General features: G+C 41.3%; 1 protein-coding gene across 1 annotated transcript in view; it reads left to right on the top strand.

Moving 5' to 3' along the window:
- rnf157 (ring finger protein 157) overlaps positions 1-19,347 on the top strand; it is a 41,113-nt gene extending 21,766 nt beyond the window's left edge. Inside the window, exons 12-19 of the mRNA XM_015356493.2 lie at positions 1,647-1,882; positions 2,449-2,557; positions 4,067-4,175; positions 4,774-4,949; positions 6,372-6,437; positions 7,498-7,546; positions 10,765-10,878; positions 14,494-19,347. Coding sequence (XP_015211979.2) covers positions 1,647-1,882; positions 2,449-2,557; positions 4,067-4,175; positions 4,774-4,949; positions 6,372-6,437; positions 7,498-7,546; positions 10,765-10,878; positions 14,494-14,642 — 1,008 coding nt within the window. The 3' untranslated portion in view covers positions 14,643-19,347. The remainder of the gene's footprint in view (positions 1-1,646; positions 1,883-2,448; positions 2,558-4,066; positions 4,176-4,773; positions 4,950-6,371; positions 6,438-7,497; positions 7,547-10,764; positions 10,879-14,493) is intronic.
- The last annotated feature ends 517 nt before the right edge of the window (positions 19,348-19,864 follow it).

Here is a 19,864-nt window from a genome sequence, read left to right as displayed (position 1 = left end):
GATAGGCTCCGGGATCTATCCCAGCAAACAACTGGCACTTGAGGGATATACCCTGGGTGGGATGCAAGTCCATCACAGGGCACATTCCGACAGACACACACACTCTCACCAATGCCAGTTTTTCTATAAGCCAGTTAACTTACCTCTACGTCTTTGGACTCTGGGACGAAACCTCAGCAACCAGAGAAAACCAATCGAACACAGAGTGAACACACAAACTCCAAGCAGACAGCACCTCAGGAATTAAACCCAGGGCCCCAACCCTGTGAGGCAGCAATGTTAACAACTGCACCACCATGCCACACCTCCTGGATATATATTCATACATCTTTTTTTATACATAGCAGTTTATAAAACATGTTTATTAATAATAATTCAGGATTTGGCTTCAGTTGTACCCTCAATAGAAGATCAAAGGAGGATTCCCTGAAAGGTTAATAAGTTTACAATATCAACCTTGTTGCAGGGCCTCCTGATAAGCTTTTACAACAGAAAAAAATAATTTGCCAAGCATAGCTGTCCTCCAGAGTGCTAGAAAATTTATAATAGGAGGATAGGGGATAATTATGATTTATCATAATGTAATTCATACAGATTCAATTTCAATGTCTGGTTTAAAAGCACCTTACTGGCTTGAGTCATTCGAGGCCAGCCCTTCAGGCAACCATTTTTGTATTTCTGCCATAAAAAAACATGCATTTTTATCTATTTAATGTGAAACCTATATGTATTATTCTAATGATTTTCTTCTTGTGATTGTTTCCATAATTGGAAGAAGAAGCCAGGAAAAACATCAAACTTGTCCCAATTTCACACAGTGCTGCCATGTTCTTGGCATTAATATGGGCCTTCTGTGTGACTGTAGGCGTCAGGCCATGTTTTCGTGCCTGGTGTTATGTGGCTATTGTGAAATCTCAGGCTCAAGCATGCTTCTTTATACATGACAAGGAATTTTCTTTTTTTTTTTTTTTTTAGGGGTCAGATTAATGTTCAGTTTGTTATATGCACAAGTGCAATGAAATGCTTATTTGCATGCATGCTCCAATACAAAGTACAAAGACATTAAAGGAATCACCAAAAACAAACACAGAACAACAGCGGCAACAACAAGTTAAAATTAAAGTCAGACGAGCAGTTTGTAGAAAAAAACATCAGTGTGAGCTAGGGGTGGAGTTCAGTAATCTGACAGCTTGTGAGAAGAAACTGTCTCTGATTCTGGACGTTCATGCCTTTATGCTCCTGTAACGCTTACCAGAGGGAGAGAAAATGAGAAACCAGGATGACTGGTATCCTTAGCGATACTTCCAGCCCTCCTGAGTCAGCAGGTTGTAAAAATGTCCACAATAGAGGGGAGCTGTACTCCAATGATGGACTGGGCTGACCGATCACCCCCTGTAACGCCTTCCAGTCAGACACCAAGCTGCTGCCAAACCACACTGTAATACCACACATGAGCACACTCTCAATAGCACACCCGTAAAATAGACCAATTTTTTTTAAGTTAAGTTTGCCACCTCTCCAATAAGAATAAAGGTGGGACAAGATACTTTGTAAAGTCTTTATTTTGCAGATAAGAAGAAGTCGTACATGCTGTCAGGTGATTTAAGTGTTTTGTTTCTTTGCTGTGTTGGCACTGTCTGTTTCAGGCCTCCGAGCACATTCCCCCTGGATATGAGGCAGTGTCGCTGCTGGAGGCCCTCAATGGGCCCCTGAGCCCCTCTCCCTCTGCCCCCCCGCTGCACAGCCTGACTGGTGGCCACGTGTCGGGGGCCCTGCCCTCATATGCCAGCGAGGGCCACGGCCTTCCCGCGCGCGCGCTGTCTCCACTGGAGCGCTCTGTTGACTCCAGCCAGGGGCTCAAGCTGAAGAAGAGTGGCTCCAAGTGGGTATCGTGATGTCACTTCCTGAATGAAACAAGACTGCTATAACTGCTACTGCACATCTTTTACTCATACAGACATTTATTTATCCCTTAGTTCACTTAAAAACAATCAGTGTATTGTCCAATATTGGTTTTCTTCCTTCAGATATGGTTTTAATAAAGCCAACAAAGAAAGATGGTAGCAATTTCTTATGGTTTTCTGTCTTGAAGACAATGCCAGATGACCATCTGGCTCTGATATAAACGGTCCAGTTCCACAAAGTTTGTATTAACAAATTTCAATCAAGACCTTTCTTGAAATTTGCCGTACTAAATCACAGTCTCCAGCATGTTGTGCTTTCTCAAGCACAATATAATATTATAGAATGAAAACAATATCAATGGCAGCAAACTCAACACTAAAAAAATGACTATAATGTGCTGATTGCCTCTTTCATCATAAATATTATTTTTCTTTAAAAAAATAGTAATTTTTAAAAAACATTTTTTCACGTCTTTATTGTCCCTCTTGGCAGTTGTTTTTTCTTGAATGCAGCATGACTGACAGCGGGTCTTAAATTCAACAGGACTCTTTCCCAAAATTCCTCAATCCTGGCCGAAGAAGATGACGAGAAGTCCGGGAGTGAATTGGAGATCAGGACATGCAGGAGAAAGATCGTAGATGACCAGCATGAGGTAATGTCCAAGACTAATCAGCGCTGTCTTCAGCGCAAAGCTTCTAATGATTGTTTAAACCTTAGTAATTGCTGTTTGGAAATCTATATACTGTATTTCATGTCATACACTTTATTATTATGAACTGTACTTGCTGCTTGTTTGAAGGCCTTCCCTTTCTAAATCCATGTTGGAATTGCGTAAAATGCAGTTTTGTGAGTATTCTTTTGTGTTTAGCTCTCACTGTTGTTTCAATGTCTTTAACACAATTGGAACTAAAACTGAATGGATTGGTCTATAGTTCTTTTATTTCTCGTTCTGCTTACATTTGCAATTCTCCAGTCGGTACTGTACATACTGCTGCCGTTCGTAGCGGGTTAAAATGTCTATGGCGAACATCCCTGGTTTACTTATGTATAACTTGAAAACACCAAGTAAATCACACTGTGATTTTGTATTTAGTTGCCCTTGTAGAACCTGAGATGGTTATATCTAAGTTGTCCAATGCCGTTGGAGTTCCTTCAATCACATGGCGCATTTTTTATTCAGGCAGCATTATGGAATAGTGGATAAGACTATAGAGTCCTGACAAGAAGTGGTTTGTGGATTCGAATCATGGGTGGCATTGTGGTTTTGTATAATTACTTTACTTTACTTTACTCCAGTAAATGCTCTGCTCTAACTTGTCTAAATTAAATAATTTTAACTGTATTCATAGTCAGCTTTTGTGTTCCCCGTCACATTATCCAGTTTATCACAATTTATTCCAGTCCCAAACTATTAGGAGTCCTTAACCATGTGAGCAGACTGTCTCAGTGGCAGGCATTGTGTGGTTAGCTAGAGAAACATGAGACAAAAGTCTATGACCTCCCCCAGCCAGAACAATCCCTAGATCTCAATCTCATTAAAAACAGGTGGAATGTTCAGATGAATGATATTCACCATCACAACACCTACTAAAGACCATCCCACTATCATCTTGTCAAGTACAAGCCTCATCAAGGCCAAGGTGTGCCTGCTGCTCATGAATGATCTGGTGGGGTTTCCATTCAGTGGGAAGTCTTGTGGTTATACACAGCTTTTATGTTGTTATGCACAGCTTTTGATCCAGCTTTTGAGAGCAGAACTCTGGAGAAGCTCTGCCAAATATTTCTTAATCTCGCCTTTAAATGTAATTATAATGGAAGGGTATGTGGGGAAAAAAAATCTTCTCATTTTGCTGGCATGTGTTTTCATTCTTCAGCAGCTACATGAACAGTCAATTGATTGTTGTCCATGAAAAGGTTTTGTCCTAAGAATAATGTTGGAAAGTTTATAATTCCCCCACAGCTTGTTTTATCACAGCTTCTTGTCAGAATATAAGCACTGTCCATGACAACCCAGAAATGCATCAGCAAGGTCATAGAAAGCAACAGTCAAAAAACAGTGTTAGATTTCAAGAACCACCCCAACACATGCTTTTTTCCCTCTGCTTTTATAATAAGGCTCTGTGACTTTATTGTATTTGTTTTGGCTATTGTTGTGGGACAGGCAGGGGCAACTCCTGAGAGTGAGAATCTAACCCTGTCGTCCTCTGGGGCCATTGACCAGTCGTCCTGCACAGGGACCCCACTGTCTTCCACAATCACCTCTCCTGAAGGTAGGGCTCTGCAGGGACACCCCACTGTCTTCCACAATCACCTCTCCTCAAGGTAGGGCTCTGCAGGGACACCCCACTGTCTTCCACAATCACCTCTCCTGAAGGTGGGGCTCTGCAGGCACACCCCACTGTCTTCCACAATCACCTCTCCTGAAGGTGGGGCTCTGCAGGCACACCCCACTGTTTTCCACAATCACCTCTCCTGAAGGTAGGGCTCTGCAGGGACACCCCACTGTCTTCCACAATCACCTCTCCTGAAGGTGGGGCTCTGCAGGGACACCCCACTGTCTTCCACAATCACCTCTCCTGAAGGTAGGGCTCTGCAGGGACACCCCACTGTCTTCCACAATCACCTCTCCTGAAGGTGGGGCTCTGCAGGGACACCCCACTGTCTTCCACAATCACCTCTCCTGAAGGTAGGGCTCTGCAGGGACACCCCACTGTCTTCCACAATCACCTCTCCTGAAGGTAGGGCTCTGCAGGGACACCCCACTGTCTTCCACAATCACCTCTCCTGAAGGTGGGGCTCTGCAGGGACAACCCACCGTCTTCCACAATCACCTCTCCTGAAGGTAGGGCTCTGTATGTTCCTCGGCAGACCCCGTGAGCAGCAGTCTGGCCCAGTCAGTGATGTCCATGGCCTCCTCCCAGAGCCACCACTCCCAGCTCAGTACCGACACTATCTCCTCCATGTCGGGGTCCTATATGGCTGGAGCTGAAGGAGAGCCCCCCGAGACCCCCGCTGACAGTCGGGGTCCCTCACAGAACGGGGAGGTGAGTAGTGTGCTGTAGGTTTAAGGATCTTGCTATTGCCAGTAACCCTGGGAGAAGTCCTTATCCATACAGAGGAAGTGGGAATTAAGGGATCTGAAGAGGTTGTTAATAAAAGAGGATTCATTATCAGATTTATTGGAGAGAGGCGTGTTGTAAAACATTCTTTACTTCTTGGATTTTACTGTTGGCATGGTTCAATCTGTTTTTTAAGGGACAAGATAGTAGGAAGTATGAGTTTTCCGGGAAAGCATTTGAAGATGTTGTTGAGATTTGATACAGAATACATCAGAACCAAAAGAAAAGGTGATGGATTTCAGAAAAAATCCTTCTGGGACACTCCTGGAGAAGGCTTAACAGCCCAAACATTGTGTTTCTCCTTTCTATTTTTCAGCATGGACTTAACCTTTACTTGTTGTTTTGCAGCCTGTACACGCTTACTCTCTACTCTATTATATATAATTTTTATATATATTTCTAATATAATAATATAATTTTGGAATGTTCAAAGTATGTGTGATCTAGTTAAGAAAACAAATGCTTATGTTTCACCAGGTTAAACTGACATTAACATTTTCATATATTAATTGATTACAGCCTGTGAACCAAAAACATAATCTGTCCATCCATCTTCAGAAAGCTTCTCCAGCAACCCAGAGTCTTTCCAAAAGAACAGGGCACAAGTGAAGTGGACACCTTTCCAATGCAGGGCTCACACAAGGGGGCAGTTTAAAGACACCAGTTAGCCTTCCCAATATACTGATGAAAGGGCAACTGGGAAAACAGCATGTGAACTTAAGAACCCTGGAACATGCTGTAATCTGTGACAAATGCTACATTTAATGATGAATATGCATCTTTTAGGCGCAATATTTATCTATTGCCATCTGCTAGTGTGAATTTCTTTGAAGTTTCGACTTGACCTCATCAGATCACATTTGAAGGTGGAAGAGTGGTTAGGGCTCTGGAGTCACACCTGGAAGGTTGTGTGATCTAATCCTAGGTCGGGCACTGCTGTTGTAGCAGTTGTTCCACTGAGATCCGTTCACTGTATTACTAATATACTAGTTGTGTAAGTGGGTAGAAATCTGTATCAAAGTCTCAGTCAAATAAAATCATAATAGTGTGACCTGGGCTGTTTCATTAAAGCCCGTCATACTAACAATGATGATATTATCACCCACATGTCTGTCTTTTTCTTCTAAGGCTATAGCTCTTCTCTGAGCCCTTGGGAAAGTTTGTATCTACAATAGCACATTCACTGTATTACAGCTCTGTTTGGGAAATTATGCTCAATTACAGCTTGATGAGACTTAATGTGCTCCTGCATGTGTTATTTAGGGAAGTATTGCAGATGAAGTACTCGGGGATATGTCCTCTTGAGTATGGAAGACATTATATGGAACAAACATGTTTGTGTTGTAGGAAACACCCGTGGAGATGAAGGAGAACAATTTCCTTGCCATTGTAGCAGAGGAGCAGGACTCTGAGGTAACCACAAAGGCCTAGAACTATAGTGCAAGATGTCAGCCCAGTGAAACTGTCCTATGTTCTCTCTGTGTCTTATGTTTGATCTTGGGGGTGCTAAATAAAGTCAATGTGAGACCCACTATTCCAAAGTTTAGGCCTACAATGCTGATTATACACTGAATATATACTGTTCTCCTGAATAGTTCTTATTTTTTAAAAGTTTGTCATAGCATAGAGACAATATAAAACCGATCAACAGTAATTTTATCAGCAAGCCAATTAAGCGATTTAGCAAAATAAGATTTTCCCTGTTCGTAGATCCAATAATTCCTCATTATTTTAAGCCTCCAGCAATCAATAGCCTACATAATCTAGACCATTGGATTCAATTATTTACCTGCATTCAGCAATCCATGCGTATAGAAGTTAACATACAACCATTTAACAGACGATCATTAGTCCCAAAAGCAATTATCGATTTAACTATTTTAGCAAAATCGATTTGAAACTCAAAGGCATACTATTTTTTATAGTTTCAGTTATAGCTGCTCCATACCCATTATCAACAGTGATTCTCTAGATGAACAGTTCTGGCTCATTTGTTCTTATCCTGAATTTGTCTACTTTCACATGTTGACAAAAAGTCCTAAAAGATGTGAAGGTTGGCAGACCTCCATCTTAAAGCTGTTATGATTTATTATTATGGGGCACAAGCTCCATTTCTTTTAGCTGGTCGTGAAATGTGAAATTCAAAAGCAGCGGACGGCCAACTGTGCCAGCCTTAGTTAAGAGCACTTTGGTTGTGTTAAATATTAACATGCATGCGTGATTTGTTTGTCGGAGGCAGACTACTGCAGCTTGTTAGTGCCAACTTAAATATAGCAGCAGAGCCTGATTCACAAAATGAAGGGTAGTGCTGTTTTTAGAGTTTGTAGAGCACCCATTGTCCCGAAACCAGAGATGTTTGGCTGGAGGGAAACGGTGAACAATGAAGTAAATGCAATTACTTGGAGGTGACTAATCACAGATTGCACATTGAAATTGCTCAGCATGTCTAAGCTGTTTTCTCCTCTCCCTGCAGGGAAATGATGTAACAGAGGAAGAGTGCCCCTCGCCCACACAGGACCCGGGTAACTATGAAACCGTGGGCCTGCAGGGAAACATTGGAACTGTTCACCAAAGGCTGCCTGCTCTTCGGTAGTGCCAGTAGGCTGTTCACCATGATGCAGCCGCGCAGTGTACCTCAGTGTGAGAACGTGCTAGAAGCCATTTGAGTTGTAGTTTTCTCTCAGTGTTTCATGGAAACAGTATTTTGGAATATTTCAGATGTGAAAGAAGTAGTTTCAGACGTATGCCTCTCAAACTGGAGCTTAAGACTAACTGTTTTCACTGCAAGGGAACCAAGTATCCATATATAGGCTGAGAGATGAATTCCAAAAAACTTATGTATGGAGTATGGAGTTTGTGGACTAGTACCCTTTTCTGTTTTTAGATGTTTTGCAGTAACCACCAGGTATGACAAAAAAGCATCTCTGTGGTTTCATGCGTACTTGGACTTGAGGATATTTAGTTTTTCTTGGCAGTTGTCATATCACACATTCGGCAGTAGATGGCGTAGCCTCTCTTGAAAGTTTATGGCAGACCATGCTCTAAATAAGTCATTTTGTCACCTTCTGCTTTGCAGAAAATGTATGAAAGGCTCCACTTACTCAGCACTTAATGTCTGAACTGTTACTTTACACTTTCTGTGTGAATAAAGCCTTGGACACAAGTACGTCTGATATGCTGGTGTAATGGCCAAATAAGATTTCTGAAGTTATCTTGAGTTTATTTAATAGAAACCAGATGCCAGTGTCAGTGTTTTGTTTATAGCCTTGGTATTCATTATTGTTTATGGAAAATTGTCTCAGGATTGTTTTGGAAGTCTTAAAAGACTTCAGTGTCTTTATAGTTGCTTAAACTGCTGTTTTTTTGTCTTGGACAGAGTTATTGTTCAGCAGTACCGCTTTATCAAGTCTGCTCCTTCGCTGATCTTAGACATTGATAAATCAGTTCTGTCTACAGTGTGAGCTGCTTACAATGACTGTATGCAGTTTGTATTAAGCTACTAGTCCTCTACTTCTGGATATTCTACAAAAGTTATTCTATTTTTTTTTGTTTCATTTTTCATGTTCATGAGGAATTAGGACATCCATTTAAAAATAGGCACTTTGGAATATCAATTGAATGTTAACCTGCTTGGCAGAGGGTGAATCAACTGGCTGGGAGATGAGGAATTTAGGACCCCCAGTGAAGAATAAGAAGTAAACCCAGGGTTTACTGGCAGCCACACATCTTGAGAGGGGGTGACAGAGAGATGCAGAAGGATGAGTGCAAGGAAGAGAGTGGCTTGCCATTATAGTTCTAGGTTTTCGGGAAGTAATATCATAGATGACTCCATGTTAGAGCAGCAAAAGTGAAGGAGAACTCAGTTGCTCCTGAACCTTCAGTATATACTCAGTAAAACTTCACTATCTGTGATGATAATATTGGTGTCTTTTTATTGCATTATTATACACAGAAGTACATTTCAAGATAATACAATTGAATTTGGTCCCTGCTAGAGTTGCATGGTAGTCGGTTTCTCTCTGTGCGTTTCTGCTCAGCTTGTGCATGAATGTCAGTTGTTTCAGTGTCTCTTTGTGCTGCAGTGGGCTTTCTTCCCCTGTCGAGAAACTAACACACAGCATTTGGGATGATCTTTTGTTTAGACTCCTTGAGAGGAATGCATACACAGTACTAACTCAGTGCAACACAGCAACCTCCCAGATCCCTTTTTTTAACCAGAGCTTATCAGAGGCAGCAAGTTTCACCCTTCCTGCTTCCATAGATGTGGAAGATACAGCACTTTTCGGCCGATTGGGAATTCAGACAGACGACTAAATTATAAAGGAAACGGGATTGGTCTTAGCTCCCCACCTCTGGAGTTTGTCAGGCTTTCTGACAATAATAACAAATGAGATGTTCTTGGATGTATTAGAAATGCCTGTTACCCACGGAATATTTGTGAATGATGTTGCAAAATGTCTCCTCCTGATCCCAGCAGATATGATTGGTTGACACCCTGAATGACTGATGTTCTTTTTTTAATCATCACCCTAACCCTCAATAGAAGCCACTGTCTTTGGTCAGAAATAATGTGTAATGGCTTTTGAAATACAGCGGCCACTAGGAGAAGCTCTCTTGCCAGGAGTGTACTCTCCAAATATAAATAGGCTTAAAAACAGGATGTTTGCTCTATGCCAGTAAAGGGTGTTTCTTTTGAATCCAGATTTTGCACATTCCAAATCTTTGTAAAAAATAAGAAAACCAATGGCTAATGCCTTTGTTGAAGGTGCCCATAAGTGAGCTTAAGACATTTTGTTCTGAGGGGGGTGAGATAGTGAGCATAAATATACAGGGCCCATATTAAAATGGACTGTTTTGACTTTGAGATGGGACACAACACCAAGCACAAAAGGAGCAGGCACAAACACACCCACCATGCCTGGCCTGATGCAGAAGGTGATACAGAATGCTAATATTTATACTGTAAGTAATTATCAGGAAGAAAGAAAACAAAAACTGACTGTTTCTTGCAGCTAAATTTCATTGAAGGATAGTAAAAAGATAATGATTGCAATGAAGAAAGAAAGAGGAATATAGTAATAAAATCTCATTCACCATATTTTACAATAGACATTAGTGCATTGTTTCTCAGATGTGTCTTGGAGGTCCTCCTGTTGTGCAATCCAGACAGCATTTGATTGTCTACTTTACAATGTACACAGTGCATTAAGCTCTGTCCTGCTGCTTGCTCGCTGTTCATGCATACTGTATTGTAATGCAGCTGTGTAAATTTGTAATTTTTATTTGCATCAGTTTACAAAATACAAAGTAGAAATGTATTTGCCCCATTAGATCAACTTTCTTTATAAAGCTACCAATCAAAAATTAATAATTCATAGGAATATAAATAAAACCCCTCACTGTATTTAAATATAGGCCACGTGCGTGCTTTATTTACAATGGGAAGGACTTAAAATGTACATGATTTCAGGTGCTGTATGACCAGGAATCGATATCCCAGACAGATCTGCCATGTCCTGGGTTCCAGGAGTGGTTTGAGAAGCACTGGATTAATGTAATCATCTGTTGCAGTCGCTAACAGACCACATGTAACCAAGCCCAGCTGGCTCCTGACAAGAAGAGCTCCCCCTGCAGGCTGGCCGCAGGTTTCGTCCCGTGGGCCTGTGCCTCGCTCTGCCTGTCCCCTTGTCCACACTGCTGCCCCCTGCCGCTCTTGTCTGACCTCTGACCTCGCTTGCAGGTGGGAGGAGGACGAGTGAGGTGCCTTGTCCTGAGTTTGACAATAACAATCAGGGCGTGACCCCCTGCTTGACAGGGCTCGACAATGAGCTGGTCCCTGACGCCTGCATCGCTGGTGAGTGGCAATCCGTTGAACATGGACTTTCTTCAAGTCTCCACATCTTTGGATGGAAAAGAGGTGGGGTGAATGGTCAAACCATGCCACAGAAAATGCTCTCTTTAGCCCCTGGCCTATTATTTTAAGTATCAGCACACCACTCTCTCATATGTGGCAACAGCGGTGCCACTTCAGAAAGATGCTTACCTGGCACATCTGGGCACCAGACTACTCATCCTTGCAGACTCAGGGCAACAGGGATTTAGCTGCAACGGTGAACTGATGCCATTTCAGTGGCACTGCTCTAAAATACACAGAAGGGAAAAATGAAGGATGACATTTTCAAATGAAACAAGTACATTTTATATGTAAGGCACTATTAAAATAGTGTTTTGTTGTACTGTTAAATTCTGTTATTTAATGAACTTGAAAATGCAAAGAACTATACTTCAAAATACAATGATAAAATGATATTGAACCACGTTCATTGGCACTTATAGTGTGTGTGTGATGTATTTTGTGCAAAAGCATTTAAAAATGCAAAGGAACAAGTAATAGGTTTACCCACCTGAACATTTAAAAATGTCCATTTATTCTTCCAGAATGTTTCTTTGTATTTCTCTTCTGTTTGTTTCACTGCAATTGTGCCCAGAGCCTGAATAGAGCCTCAGCAGGTGAGCGTGGAAGGTTTAAGTATATACAGTATCTCATATATCCAAGCCATAGCAGGATTAGTCCAGCTGTTTCTATTGAAGTCCAAGAAGAGCTATATTTCTGTAGACTTTATTCTTCCCCACATTTGACTCAGGATTCTGTAGTTTCTGTGTTTGCTTCTAGCTGCTTTTCTAAAAATCCCTTTTCGGAAATCCTGGATATAATGTCAAAAGCAGAAAGACTAAGCCTTTGTCTCCATGTTTTCTGAAATAACCACACTAGATTATTTGTGAGATATTTAAGAAATACACAGTGCTGACTCTGTGAAGTTTTAACAAAAATCACACCTAAGAAGTACAATACATAGCTCATTTAAACAAAAACAGCGTTTCTGGTTCATACTGTACTTCTCATCCCAGTCTCTTTCTCCACTGTCTTCCCTCTCCCTGACAAAAGCCTTTTAAGTTGGAAGCGTCTGTGTCCAGTCCATCCAAGTGTGAAGTTCATGTTCAGTGTCTGCCAGCTCCTGTTTGCTTTGCTGAGCCTTAGTTTGGACTTGTTTGTGTTGCGTTTCCTTCCCTGCCATTCCAGTTTTGTCCCATGAAACCTTGAGGCCATTCCTGGAATGGGAAACCCCGAAAAAAAAGTGGTTTTCTTTCTGCTTGCACCTGAGCTCTCCGAAGGCCAGGCCATTTCTGCCAGTTTCTCAGGTGGCTGGAGGTTATTCTCAAGCCATAGAACTGTTGGTCCTAACATATTGATATTGTGGTTAATCATACCTGGAAAAGTAGTTGGTTTTTAAAAAAAGTTTTATTGGGGCTTTTTTAAAAACCTATGTTTGCCTTTTTAATCAGGTTGTTAACACTAATTTACAATATATTGAGAATTAGCCTTGAAGAGCCTGTTTGTCTAGAGCAGAGGTAATATTAACTTAGTTGGTTGTAAGGAACAAAGGCTACTGTTTCCCCCCTGACATTTACTGGGAAGGTCTTGTCTTCAGCTTTTCTCAGGGCTATTCAGTCCTGATAAGTAGTGTTTGTGATTCCTCACGAGCAGAATTTCCATCATTTTCAATTTCTTTTTGCATGCGGCTGCCAAAACAATTAATCTCCCCGTCTTTAGAAATGCTCTTATGTTTGATGCGTTTCATTGTAGATACTGGACTAAAGTTTTTACTTGGGGAAAATCACGTGTTCATGTACATTTCTGACACTTTAATCCTGCAGTGTTTAATGCACTTGTGAAAATCATCACAAATATTTGACTTATTAACCTGTCTTGTATTTGTTTTCCAAGAAAAGCATCTGCTGTGTGATCTCCTGTATGAATGGGAGATACTGCCTTAATCTCAATTTCAGATCAGACAGTTTGATTTTGTATTTTGTTTGGCAACCCCTGCAGAGAGTCAGTTTTTTTCTTCTTCGATACAAATGTAGGTTTTGAGGAAGTCAGTCTCGGTCCCAATGAATGCAGTTCCTGCTCGGGTATATAGAGTTATCTAAATGTATTAGATAAGACTTCTGTTTGGACACAAAGATTAGAAATACAGAATGGGCAAATGGAAAGTATCCAGAATTTATTTTCTCAGTGTGTATAAATGTACACTAAACCAGTGCGCTCAAGTGATTGAAATGGACGTTACACCTATGTGTGTCATGCACTGGTGATAGCTAACCTGCTAAACAGTGTACAACATACACTGCCTGGATACTTCCTTTTGTATGATGCAAGTCTCTTCTTGTGTGGCTTATGTTGTGTATATCATATCATTTCAAGACTTTGTGAACAATGGCCAGGAAATACCTTCAATGTATTCCAATTCAGGCCTCTGCCAAGCCTATGGAATGTGTGAGTTTGCTTGAATGGCCATGCTCATAGGAGGAAGGCTTTCTTTCTAACACCTCTGTTATCTGAACCATGCTTGTGAGCAGGCTCTGCATTCATTCTAATGACTTCTGTTTTCATTCACAATTCCTCCTGGTTGTTCTGGTCCAACAATGTGTGTGTGTGCTGTAAATGTGTTTTGTTCTTTCTCTCCATTTCTCTTTCCCCATTGTTCCCCCTTTCTCTTCTTCTGTCTTTTCCTCCTGCTCTCAATGGTATGGACAGCTTTGGATTCATGCCCAGTAAACATTGAAGAATAGGTATGGTACCATAGCTGTTAAAACACATATAATGAGGAATGTGTAATTAGACCAAATGGGTCTTTAAAATTGACTACAGATGAAACTAGCATATGTCTAAAACATATAAAATAGGTCAAAGAAAGGAAACCTGTGACGTCTTCTGGAGAAGCAGCTTTCAGTCTTTCTTATATTCTAGCACCTGACTTGAAAGCGAATGCAAACTACAATATTAGTCACTTGGAGCTGAGTGAGTGGTACTTTTATGAATTATGAATCAGATGTGTTTGTGGCTGTCAAATTGAGCCATTGAAACTTTTCTTTACAAAAAGGTTGTTAAGTTTGACTTCAGAATGCAGACTGTCAAAATCTCAAAGCATGTTTCATGAAGGCAAGATGTACACTTCGAACTGTTTCATTTTCTCTTTTTAAGACCATTGCAGATATAAATATGGATGCCCAAGATCTGTAGGTTATTTGCGTGTTTGCTTGTTTCAGATACAGTAAAACTAGTTGTTAATTGAATGTTACTTGTTAATTTACTAACTCTGCTAATTTTATTGTGTCAAGAATCCTACCACCTCACTTGATTGATATGATACCTGCAAATCTAAAGACTTACTACATTTTTGAATAACCTGTTAATTATATTGAAATAACTTGTATAAGAACAGTTTTAGTTACAGGGCACTGTTGGCAAATGTGTGTCAGGGCTGGGACTCTGAAATTAATTATTTAGAAAGCAGAATGACTAAAGATATGTATCCATGTTTTTTTGTCATGAAAGATTGTGGGGATGAAGTTTCTGCAGCTGTCTCCTGGAGCCATCCTGACGGTTTTGTCTCTGCCCCCGCAGGGCTGGTGTTCCGAGGGGATTACAGACTGGGAAGGGGGCTCCTGCAGCAGCACGCCTCCACGAGCAACATCAACCTGGAGGAAGAGGAGGGTGAGGAAGAGTCCAGCATTCCCCCTCAGACGTCAAAACGTGGACCCCTTGCCGTGTGACCATGCCCCAGCCCCTGCGCTCCATAATTTCGCCAGGACCACTCCCTTGACCCCATCACGAAGCACCCCAACACCTTATCTTACAAGTGTCGGGGGACAAAACAGCTCTCCTTTCCGTCCATCGCTCCCATACTCAGCTCTGGCCTTCCTCTAGGAACGATAGCTAAAAGAGGTGAATTGCCAGGTCATGGCAGGAAACATGAGCCCTGTGTGGCTGGATCTGTCCATACTTTGAGCACTTAAATATTGGGGGTTTGACTTTGTTTTCTTGGCATCGTCTTTTTTTTTTTTGCTTCTGGCAACTCCTCCGCATCGGCAGCCAAAACTTTTAAAATTCTGTGACCCCTGTGTGCAAAACTGCCAGAAACCGCACTGTGAAGGACGTGTGCTGCACGAGGCCATTTAAGACTTGCCATCAAGCCATGCTGTAGGAGAATGAATACTGTACTGTTGCAGGTTTGATTTCTTCAACTCCAGCTTGTAACCTTTCTCAAGAGACGTTTTTAGTGGGAATATGTGGGGCCTGTGATAGCCCTTCCCTTCCTTCTTAAGCTCAGACTGGCCATGTTGACCTATTTAATTATCAAAGTCTTCAAAGGTCTGTTGGCGGCTGATGCACAAAGTGAAATGGGGAATAATGCTCTTTGTGCATGCTATACAACACAGTAATGGGGTTTATTGCAAGGGTGCAGAAATAGTGGACATTCTGAGATGTGCCAGTGAGGACTTCTGGGGACAGCCAGCTTGTATAGTCTTGAAAAGCCGAGTGTTTTAAAACTCATTCCAGACCTGCAGAGAGAAATGTTAAGCTGCAGCTACCAGGGAGCAAAGATAAAAATGAAAATGCAGGAGCAGGAAATCTGTTTGGACTCCATGGAGAAAGTAAGTGTGGGATAGGATAGTTTTGGTGTCTGCCAGCACAAAAATTGAAGGAACGAAATTGAATTGAACTTCATTTTAGTGTAGTCAGTTGTTGTTTATATCACATTGTGGGGCAGATGATGAAGGTGGGCTTCACTAAACTGACAAGGTCTCATTTTTAAAAGTGAAGTTAGCATCTCTGGCATTAAGTGCATTGGCAGAAGAGGTCAGTCCATGTCAAAGAGGAAAGGTGTGACAGGAAGTGGCGTTCTCAAAGCTGTGAGTAGGGAACAAGTTGGAGAGTAATGAGCCTGTGGTCCTGAATCCCACTGAACATATTTCTTGCACATTGTGTTACATCCCTGGGACCTGCTCGTGTAAAAGCATCTCATCACTGGATTTGTTTATAAATTGGAATAGATGTACAAGTAATTTGCCACTCCTGGTGTATTATTGTGGAATATCGCCATGCTCCATCAATCACCAGCGTACATTCTAGAGTTCTGTATTGTGATTTCACAGTGGTCATAGAGTCATTTTAGAGAACATAAACTAGATATTAAGAGATTTTTATGTGTGGGTTAGCATTTTCCACCCTGAAGTAGTTTGCCGATTTTCACATTTTGTTAGCCGAAAAAATAAGATGAGCAAGGTTAGTAAGCTTCATGAAAAGTGCCACTTTAAAGGGTTTTCTGTTCTGTGCTGAAATTCTTTAAACTGAAATTAGACAGAGGATTTGGCTTTATCCCATACTATAGTGACACTTTATTAATACAAAACTTTAGAAATCAGCCTTTACAGACCGGGCTTTACCTAAAGGTCTGTAACGCTGCCGATAGGATAAAGACTTAAAAATATTGAAAATACTGGGAATTCACTAAATAAACATTGGAAACGTTATTTGAGTGGAACGTCTGGGAGTTCCTGAGTCCCACCGAGGTTAGAGAGGAATATTGGGGCTACTTCATTTTCAGAGGCTTTTAAAGCACACACTTTGAACCCTTACTGTGACAAATGAGAGCTCAAATATTCTAAAGTCTCGGAGTGTCATGTAAGAAAAGGGTTAAATCAGGGACTTCGAATCGTCTGCCCATCGCAGATTCCAAACATGTCCGTTGAGGCCGGCCTTCTGTTTCAGAGGAGGCTTCCTGTGTCTACCCGGCCTAAAGCCGCCGTCGAGCACTGGATCTGGAATTCTGCGGTTGGTGGGTGGGTTTAATCCAGGGCCCGAGACTTTCAAAGGGAAAGCCAGCAGCGTAAGCTGCCCCAGAGGTGAAGCATGTTAATGAAAAAAAGCCAACGGGGACCCTTTGGGGGGGAAAAAGAAAAGGGGCTTTCCTGGACACCTTTGCTTGGCCGTGAATGAATCTCTTTCACAGGCGCAAGCACACACACACACTTGCACTTTAGCACTCTGTCCGGGAGACTGGGGGGATTGGATGTCCGTGTAGTTTCGTTGTTTTTTTTTTCTTTGTGTCGTTGTTTTTTTTTTTTTTGCTGCTGCTGGTGAGATTCCAGAAACCTTCCACAAAGGAAACAGTAAAGCAATAAAATGTCTGCCGCTTGGCTGTTCAACCCTGTCTGTGCTGACCTGTCTTCAGGGTCGTTTCTGCCCATCACAAAGCCACAAGTACCCCCCACTACACTGCTGGATTTAAATACCCCTGCATGCCATTTAAAAATGTAATAATTACCATGCTGCTCTTCCTCCTGCCAGTCACAATAATATGCATGTGGTATAGAGTGATAGTGGAACTCCGGAAGAGGAAATCTGTACACTGTGTTCTCTTACACAGCTGAAACCATCTTCACATTCCAGTAGCTTATCCAGACTTGCATGTTATTGAAAGAAGTCTTTAACATTAACAAATTTACATTCACAAAAGGAATAAAAGTTAACTTGAGAATATGCTGCACAAACTGCAGTTTCAAGTACTGCAGAAAGGCAACTTTTGAAAACGGAACAAGTGACGCGGATGCTGCTCTTTTCAGAATCCTCACCTCTGTGTGTAAAGGCATCACGGTGCTGTTTCAGAGACCTGTGGTGTTTGCATGTATTTCAACTAGCTCACTCTGTCCTACAGTACCATGGTATTCTGAAGCAGTACTGTGGTGTGGTTTTATAGATGTTAAATGCACTAGTCCTCTCCTTCAAATGGTTTTGATTTTAAAACAAATGCCTGTTTTGAGATTGTTTATTCATTAACAGTTGTGACTGTAAAGCCAGAACCTATAATTTTATGTAGAAGTTGTTACTTCTCTGTATAAGGATGTTTAACTGGTTTTACTCCTCATGTTTTGCAGAAGCCCATAGTGTGAGTTTGTATGTTGAGGATTTGGTTTACACCAAGCCCATGAATAACAAAATGCAAGCTTCAAATCAGCTCAAACTGAACATTTATGTGGAAACTTGGTCTTGGATGTGGTTATATGGTTCTGATTTGTTCTTATGAAGGACAGCATATAATATAACTCGCAACATTTGGAGTTTACGCTAGTGGGGAAAATGTTGAAGCAAAAAAATGTATTCACAGCATCATCACCTCACTTTCTCTAAGCACTTATCCTTTTCAAGTCCATGGTAGCCCAGAGCCTATGCCAGGAAGCAAAGGGGGCGGGGCAGGTTGCACTCTGGATGGGATACCAGTCTATCGAAAGGCACACAGAGATACAAACGCAGACATGCACCCAATTACACCAGGGTCAGATTTCCCAGAAGCCGGTTTAACCACCAGTATAGTCTTTGGACTATGGGAGCAAACCCACATAAACAATGCAAAGGCATACAAACTCAGATAACACCTCAGGAATTGAACCCAGGTGATTAACAAGTGACACTGACACATGAAAAGCTCAGCTCTAGGAATTCTTCCATGCAGGTGCCTGGACAGTATCCTTACTCGCACTTCTGTTTGTGGGACAAGCAAAATGAGGTACAAATTGCAATTTAAAGTTTTTTCTGTTTTCATTTAATTGGTTTCAGTAAAACCTTTTTCAAAGTATTTTTGTTGCTGTTCAGCTGGCTTGACCAACATCCACTTTCTGGCTCTAGCAGTGCAACTGCAATTTAAATCAATCAGGGATATGAGCACAAATGATTTAGTCTGAAGATCATTGCAACAGTGAAGAGCAGTATATTCCCTATTATATTGTTCTCTATAGTAATATAATATTCATGCTCCCTAGCTCCCTGTCCATTTGAAAGCACTAAACAGTTCTGGTCCACATGTGCACTTCATTCTCAGTCTGCCTCGTTTGTGCACAGCAGGTTTGTTCAACTCTGCTCTACTCCAGCAGTGCTACTGGCGCTGTCCATAAAAACCACAATGGTGCACTTACCAGCTGCCTCTGTCCAAGACGAAATGGCTCAATGCGTCTCTCCTTTGGTAATCTAATCACCTGTTGAAAACATAAGGACTTTGTATGAAAAATGAACAATTTGCAACCACTCAGTTGGTATTGGTGTTATGTGTCTGTGCTATCTGTTAAAACAGTTGTGAAAAAAGAGAGAGTGAATGCACTACTAGTCTCACTGGACCACAGATGAAAGGGTGCATGTGCTTGAAGCTCATGTAGAAAAGCACCTTAGTGTAGCTATGTCCAGACCTGTCGATACCTCCACTTAGTTCTTGTGTACATTTGCACTACACTTTTAACCCTTTCCTTATCTGCAGTGTTGACCAATACCTCTGGGCCTATTCTGAGCCTATAGCTGCATGTTAAAATGGGCAAATTAATAATTGCTTTTCACAAAAACAGATAAGTGTGAAGATAATGAAAGGGTTAAATCTCTTTAAGAATGACTTTTATGGAGTTCCGGTTCAATAAACTTTTTAAAAACGCCTCACTGGCTATGTTTTATTTCTGCATCTGTGTATATCTTTTGATTTGTTTTAACCCTCAAACAGCCTAGATGGTTAAACCCTTTAGTTTGTAACCTAACTGCACCACTTTCACAAACAACAGCTGAACATATTTCAACCAGTGTCCTGTATCAGAATCTGTTTAGATCCTGCTTATGTACCGTGATGCTAACGTACAGCACCTTGCAAAATTATTATTTTTGCATAAGACTTAACTAGCTTTGCACACAGAGATGGTACAATCCCATTCTTATATGTAACTTGCTTATGCACACTCAAGTTGGTTGGAGATCATGTGAGATTGATTGTCAGCTTTTTTCAAGTCTTGCTGCAGATTTTCTATGAGATTCAAGTCAAAGGTATTTGCTTTCTTCTTGTTAAACCACTCCAGTGTAGCTTTTGGTCATTTCCTTTTGAAATGTGAATTTTCACTGTATACAGTCATCCCCTAATTTTGTTACAACAAACCCCCAATTTACAAATTTATGTTACAGCAAA

The sequence above is a fragment of the Lepisosteus oculatus genome, chromosome 9 (genome assembly GCF_040954835.1).
Source record: "Lepisosteus oculatus isolate fLepOcu1 chromosome 9, fLepOcu1.hap2, whole genome shotgun sequence".
Lineage (NCBI taxonomy): Eukaryota > Metazoa > Chordata > Actinopteri > Semionotiformes > Lepisosteidae > Lepisosteus > Lepisosteus oculatus.
This window is presented reverse-complemented; position numbering and strand designations above follow the sequence as displayed.